This window comes from Cyrtonyx montezumae, unplaced genomic scaffold (assembly GCF_038088225.1).
Source record: "Cyrtonyx montezumae isolate F1298 unplaced genomic scaffold, pur_monq_1.0 scaffold_9, whole genome shotgun sequence".
Classification (NCBI taxonomy): Eukaryota; Metazoa; Chordata; class Aves; order Galliformes; family Odontophoridae; genus Cyrtonyx; species Cyrtonyx montezumae.
In genome coordinates this window covers 1,174,919-1,181,862 of record NW_027072100.1, presented here as the reverse complement: position 1 = coordinate 1,181,862, position 6,944 = coordinate 1,174,919, and the positions used below count along the sequence as shown (strand labels likewise).

The window sequence follows — 6,944 nt, the reverse complement described above, 5'->3', positions numbered from 1 at the left end:
CTCGTGCTCCTCTCTCCAGCGGTGCCGAGATTAACGCTCCGCGGAGCGGGGCAGAGACCCGCGGCCTGTATTGGGCGGGGAGCGCTTAGGGCCTGCTCGCGGGGTGACGGCGCGACCTCGTGGGTCCCTACTCCAGCCCCGGGGCCGCAGCGCCCCCGCGGGATGAGGAGGGCGGCCTCGGGCGGGGTAAGAGCGGAGCGCGTCCCCTTTAAGACGAAGATGACGGCGGAGGCGACGGGCGCTGCCGCGCACGCGCACAGCTTTTCCCCGTGACTTATTCGGCGCTGCCCGCGGCCGTGGCCGCGCGCTCGGGCGGGGAGCTGTGGGTTAGAGCGTGCGCAGGGCGCCGTGGGGCCCGGCCGTGCGCTTTGTGGTGCTGCCGGAACTGGCCGTGGGGAGCGGCGCGGGGCAGCTCGGAGCGGCGTCTCCCTGTGTCGCCTCGGCCGCCGCGGGCACCATGGAGCCGGCGGTCTGAGGGCGGAGCGGCCGGCCCTGCCCTGCCCGGCCCGACATGCCTGCCGGGCCTTTCGGCGCAGGTAAGGCCGCCCGGGCCCGCCCGCTCTACCCCCCCTGCGCCGGGGCCTATGGTGACGGCCGCTGCCCACCCGGCTCCCGCCCTCCCGGGGCTGGGCCCGCTGCGGGCCGCTCGGAGCTGCCCGGCCGTGCGCTGTACGGGGTGGGGGCCGCGGTCGGGGAGCCGTGGGGTGGAGGAAAGTTGTGTGTCCCCGCGGAGCGGAGAGTAACCGTGCCCGCTCTGCTTCCCTTGTGAAGACTCCTTTCTCTTGCGCTGCCCGGACGGGTTGGCAGCAGGTGCGGTGCGGCAGCGCAGCAGGCCGTGCCCGGCTCCGCGGGGCGGGGAGAGCCCCTCCCGGCTGTGCCGCGGCGCGGGCAGCCGCGCTGAAGCGGCAGTGCGAGTGTTCCTGACGCCGCTGCATGGCAGCTGTTCTTCGGCTGGATCAGGGAAGCGCTTTGCTTTGCAACGGCGTTAACTGAGCAGTTTTGGGTGCAGGTGGAGCCTGGGTCAGCTCCTTAGTTTTCTCGTGGTCAGCCTGAACGATCGCATTCTCAGCCAGCTCTGACGAGTGGAACGGCAGCCAGAAACAAAGCAGTAGTAGTATCTGAGTGATGGAACTTGAAAGTGGTGTAAAATAGCCAACACTTATAAAGCTGTCTGATTCTGCTTTCCTATGGGTTGATGAATGATCTAATGTGACAGCCCCCAAGTTCTAGGCTGCTTCTCCACAGCCTGGGCCTCTTGCTTTTTCAGGGTTGTGTCCAGCAGTGTCTTCAGAACCCAGGTGAGTTTGGGCTCTAACCCTGGGAGTGGGGTCTGCTGGGGAGAGATGAATCCCATGCCCCAAGACTTGAACGGGGATTGCCGTCGAATCTACATACTGATTTTCCTGCAGATGGATGGTAGAATTGGGCAAACTCATCTTCCCTGGGCAAGGGAAGCAGTGACTGAATGTCTCACCCGAGTTGGGACTGGGGTCATGAGTTCCTGTTCCTTCTCTGCTTCATCTCTTGCTGCCTTCAATGGAAATCTTTAATAGTAATCCTGACATATGTCTCCATTTATTCCTTAAGAAAATACTGACTTGAAGCAGAGCAGGGCCTGCTAGCTGCTCTATATGATGTTTCTTAACATGGTATGTTCCTAGGGCAGAGGGTGGGCTCTGAAGGTGGGTGCCTGGAGGAGCACACACTTTTTCAGTCCTGTGAGGATGGTGCTGAATCTGTCAGTCCTGCCAGGGCCAAAGCATTCCTGCTAGGACCTCAGCCAGTCTGTACACTCCAGCCAAAACCCTGAGGGCAAAGGAGCAGAAGCAGTGGCAAGGTGGGGCAGGTAGCGGCTACCTTGTTTTCCATGAAAAACTTCTGAAGTATATTTAGTACTCCAAATCCTTGGGCATAGTCCCTTCATGTTGCTACTTTGTTGTCTGTAGCCTCTGCCTTCAGAGAGTTCTTCCTTGGGTATCTCTTCTGCTGCTCTTTATGTCTGCTGTATTGATATTATTTCTGTTGAATTTTCAGTTCAGACTGCCTTCCTGGTTCTGATGAAATCCAGGAAACTCCTGTATTTTGTGCTCCAAACCCTTGTGTTGTAGGTGAACTCTTAATTTTGTGTGTGTGGTTGCTCCCAGCCCTTGCTGTGCCTGCTCTAAAAGCTGCTTCTTACACAGACATCGGTTCCTTACCCTCTATCCCTGCACGCACTTAGGAAATCCCACTGCTGCTCTGAGCTCCTGTGTGTTCCTTCAAAATAACTGCAGAACGTGGGTCTGGTATAGGGTTGGGTGATTCTCACTAACTTACTGATCCAGGAGCTAAATTATTTTGCCTGCACCTATTCCTTGTAAGGCTTTATGGACTGGAATTAAATATCACAATCTTTTTTAATTTTATGAGCTCATCACTGAAGTCTAGTGTGTCTGTGAGCTTTGGTCTCAGATGCTGAAACATCCTCTTACAGTTTTATAAGGCAATAGTGATAAGAATCCCCAAGCTGGAATGGCTCAGGAGGGAATATGTTGACAAGCAAGTTATTTACTTTGCTGAGGAATACTGGTACCACACTCAGTTCCTTAGTAGATGGTACATATTTTAGCTTTGCATCTCTGTTCTTCCTCCAGTGTTAGTGTTGGAATTTCTTTCCAGATCCCTCTGCCTGTAGAAATTTGAGGATGTTATGTTTGCTGCAGAACAAAATGTGTTCTGTTTCTGAACTTGTGTGTAAAATGGCTCAATGAATTTAATAGTTCTGTTTAATTTTCTTCCTAGCTCTTCCCCTTAGTTATGTAGTCTGGAACCCAGGAGCCCTCAGTGATTTGAACCTGTGTCTGTGTAGAAATTGGATGTTCTCCCAAATTTCATGCAGGTGATGCTCAAATATTGAGCCAGAGTGCCATTTTTGAAACCAAAATGCAGAAGTGTTGCAGAAGCAAATCGCAAACAAGGTGTGCTGGTGGTGTGGAGTAAAAGCTGTGCATTTTTTTCATCGTTTAAGTAATCTGGGAGAAATGCAGCCTCTTCTGATGGGTTGTGTGCTGCTTCTATGAAGTGTTTGGTGCTTTTCATGTTCAGCTTTCTAAACAAGCTATGGGACTGTCAGTGTGTTCCACTTTCACAGATTGAGCATGAGATCAGATGTGGTTGTGGGGAGGCTTACTGGTGTTGTTAGCTTATGTCTGGTTTTAAGAAGTTGAATTGCAGCTAGGTTCAGCTGTAGCACTGCAGTGACAGGTGGCAGCAGCTCTCATTTCAAATGGCAGTTAGTGGGCTCTGAAGTGAAAAGCAACTTCCAGTCCTTGCAAAATGAAATGTTCAAATTGCTAAATGTAGCAGATAAATAACCCAGTATCGTAAGAAGTCCTACCTCAAGAGGTTTGGAGTTAGTCCCTTGGTTCATTATTCCTTGTATGTTAATAATATTTCTTTATGGCAAGACCAAGAGAATCCTGGGACATGAAGATTCAGATCTGAGCATTAGTTCTGTGGGATGGGCAGGAGGAGGCTGTGCATGGTACCAGAGGCTTTGGTTCCCCTGTGCTGCTGCTGAACCTCTCACACTGCTGTGGTGTATCCCAAGTATGTGACGTGCCTCATCTCAGAGCTTGGGAAGCATCAGCTGATGGAGCTGCGTGCTTTGCCTTGGCTGGGCTGGGAGCAGGCATCACTTCCATTGCTGTGCACTGGTATGACAAGGGCCTTTTGAGACCCTTCATAATTTGGAGTTCCTTGTTCTCTGGTTTGTTTCTGTCTTCCATGTAGGAACTTTCCAGCCTCTGGGCTACCCACAATTTCCCTGTGCTTCTGGGCAGCCTGTGCTGGCAGCTATCAGCACACTGATACGCTCGTGCCGAGCTGATAGCTGTGTGCTGGCCACGCACTGACACTGCTTGGTTTGAGCTGGCACTGTGCTCCTCAGGCATTGGATGCTGCTGCTGCCATGGGCTCTGCAGCACCCATGGGAGGGCTGCCAGTGTGCCTAGGGTATGCAGAAAGGGACAGCATAGCAGTACGGAGACAGCCAACGAGCTTAATTGGGAGCTGTAGTCATTACAAAGGATAATGGTTGTAGCTGGCATTGTGGGTTTTGTTCACTTCCCACTTTGCTGTTGCTGTGACTTCTGTGTCCCAGCAGCTTTTTTCCTCCAGACTGTGAGGTTACGTACAGGCATTTCCCTTCCATTGGCTCCAGAGGAGGAGAAAATTCCTAAATGACACAGGATGTGCTTCTTCTGTCTGTGCCCACTCTGGTTATTTGCTGTCAGACAAGGACATGTGGCTGCTGCCTTGAACCAGGAAGGACACAGTTTAGGAAGCTAAGATGTGCCTCCCTGTAAAGGAGTCATCAGACTTTTTACATAGGGTTTTAGGTATAAATCAGCATTCAGGTGATTAGCTAAATAGGCAGACCTGTTTAGATGGTGGCTTGTCTCTAAGTAGGTGCATTTCCAGGCCTGACTTGTTTGGTTTGTTGCCAAGGAATGTTTAAGGGGGGCACTGAAAACATTCCCTGTATAACTAAGTAGTTTCTGAAATGCCCAGCAGCTGTTGGTGAGCAGTTGTGACAGCTTGAGCAGATCCACACTGTGGCTGCTGCATCCTCCTGCCTGTCCTCTGGTGCCAGCCCTGCCAGCCTTGTGCTGTGTTGTTCACGTGGTCGCTGGCTCAGATAACTGATAACAGGAGGGAGGGAGATAGTGCTGGTCTGATGGCTTAGGCTGCTGTGTGCCTGCTGAAGCACTGTGTGCTGCTCAGAGCAGGTTCACAGGGCTGCTGCCACTGGGGTGAATGCTTCTTCCACCCTTCCAGGATGTGTGTTCTCTGGCTCCTCTGCGTGGCACAGGTATTACTTTAACCTCCGTTAGATCAGATCCTGTCTTCTGAGACAGCTTCTGGCTGGATCAAGAAATCTGTGCTGGCTGAGCTGCCGTGGTGCTGCCAGGTGAGGCTGTGTGCACTGACCAGCAGGGTTAGAAACTCACCAATGTGTGGATGCCAGGCGTGGGAGCAGGATGTGGAGTTGCAGTGTAACTGTGTGGTGATGAGCGTTGAGCAAGTGCTTCACCAGGGCTCCTCCTGCCAGTTCAGTTAAGCACGTTTCTCATTGTCAGTCACATTTCTCAGCCAGTGGTTTTGGGTGTTGCATGCTGCAAGAGTAATACTGGGAAAGTAGAAAGAAGCTGGATTTGGTCTCTTAAGATGAGTGAGGCTTTCTTTCAGTTCAACACCAGTGAGAAATACATACCAAGAAACTGAAAAAGGGCATAAGGTGTAAAGAGGAGCTGTCGCTTGCCTTAGTTGAATACTTTTGAAGCAAATCCCTATTTAGCTAAGGAAACTTTGTAAGAAAGCACCTTGATGACACAGACTGCACCAGCTGAAGTGATGAGGTGAAGCTGCTTCTCCTGGAGCTTGTAGAGTCACAAATGGTCTGCTGGTTCTTAACTAGAACTAAAAGGAGACAGGTGTCAACACGGAAATCCCATCAACTAAGTTTATGAATCCTAATGTAGCTTTAATATAGCTGATTAGTATTAGCTATATTAAAAGACATTAAGGTTAAACAACAGCTGTTTGCTTCTCTTACAGGGCTTCAAAGATATGATGCAGATGCTTACATACTGAATTTACAATGGCAACCAGCTTCAGTTTTGATAATTTCATAGATGATAGATGCTTCTGCTGATGATATTTCGTCTTTATTTCTTGCCCCTCCAGGTGTTATTTGGTTTGTAGCATAGAGGCACTATGTACTCAGAGTGGAGATCCTTGCATCTTGTCATTCAAAATGATCAGGGTAATACCAGTGTACTTCACAGCTATCCTGAAAGCGTGGGGAGAGAAGTGGCAAATGCAGTGGTGCGTCCCCTTGGGCAGGCTCTGATAACATCGTCGGTTGGATGTGAGAGTTTGCTGAAAACAGACAAAGAAGTAAGTGCATTCTGTGGAGATCATAGTTTTCTTCATGATAGAGGGGTCTCTTTTAAGAGGCTATAGAAAATAGTTTTCTTTAATAATGCAGTTTTTTTGAAATGTACTTTATTTTTAGGTTAGTAATCTATGTAATATTTGTACTAACAGCCATTTCATAGCAACAGTGTGCTTCACGACCTAGTAGGAAGTGACGTGTGGTGTCTGGGGCTTTTCTGAGCTGTTATACTCAGAAGTCCAGGCTAAAGGGGTTGGGGAAATTCAAAGACTCGAGTTGGTTAACACGTTACAGCTTTTATAGAACAACCTTTGTAATTGCTGAAGTGTATGACTTCAGGTGTTGGTATTTTATGAGTATTTATTTGCTGGAATCTGAAAGTGTTCTATGACATCAATTTGTGATTGTCCAGCTCTGTGTGTTCTGAGGAATTCTTTCTACAATTTAGACTGAAGAGATTTTCTGAAGTCGCAATGATATATAAAAACACTGAATCATAAACTTGAGCTTGGTAGTGCTGTGTTGCCAATTGGACTTGGTTTTCTTAGAGACCATTTACAACTTTAATGATTCTGTGATTCTGATTTGTGTGTCCATCAGATAAATGTAGTTATGTGGTACAAGAAATTATCTTTGCATTAGAACTAGTGTAGATTAATCATTCGTTACTTGCTAAAATTTACTTTTACTAACTTCCCTTTATTTTTAGGTAAAATGGACAATGGAAGTAGTTTGTTATGGACTGACTCTCCCCCTGGATGGCGATACCGTGAAGTACTGTGTCGATGTATATACGGACTGGATTATGGCTCTTGTATTACCTAAGGACTCGATTCCTTTACCAGTTATTAAGGAACCGAACCTTTATGTTCAAAGCATTCTCAAACATCTCCAAAATCTCTTTGTACCAAGGTGAGTGTCAGGTTGGTAGTGTTTAGGCATTCAAAGCCATAGTCAGCAGGTAATCTGGCAGAAAGGCATATGAACTGTGCAGGCTCTTGATTAA

General features: G+C 49.1%; 1 protein-coding gene across 4 annotated transcripts in view; it reads left to right on the top strand.

The window, feature by feature from the left end:
- Positions 1-361: 361 nt before the first annotated feature.
- Positions 362-6,944, top strand: part of RALGAPB (Ral GTPase activating protein non-catalytic subunit beta) — a 60,892-nt gene continuing 54,309 nt past the window's right edge. For all 4 annotated transcript variants that reach the window (XM_065754205.1, XM_065754204.1, XM_065754203.1 and 1 more), the window contains exons 1-3: positions 362-536; positions 5,728-5,940; positions 6,648-6,850. In XM_065754205.1, the coding sequence (XP_065610277.1) occupies positions 5,758-5,940; positions 6,648-6,850 (386 nt within the window). In that variant the 5' untranslated portion in view covers positions 362-536; positions 5,728-5,757. The remainder of the gene's footprint in view (positions 537-5,727; positions 5,941-6,647; positions 6,851-6,944) is intronic.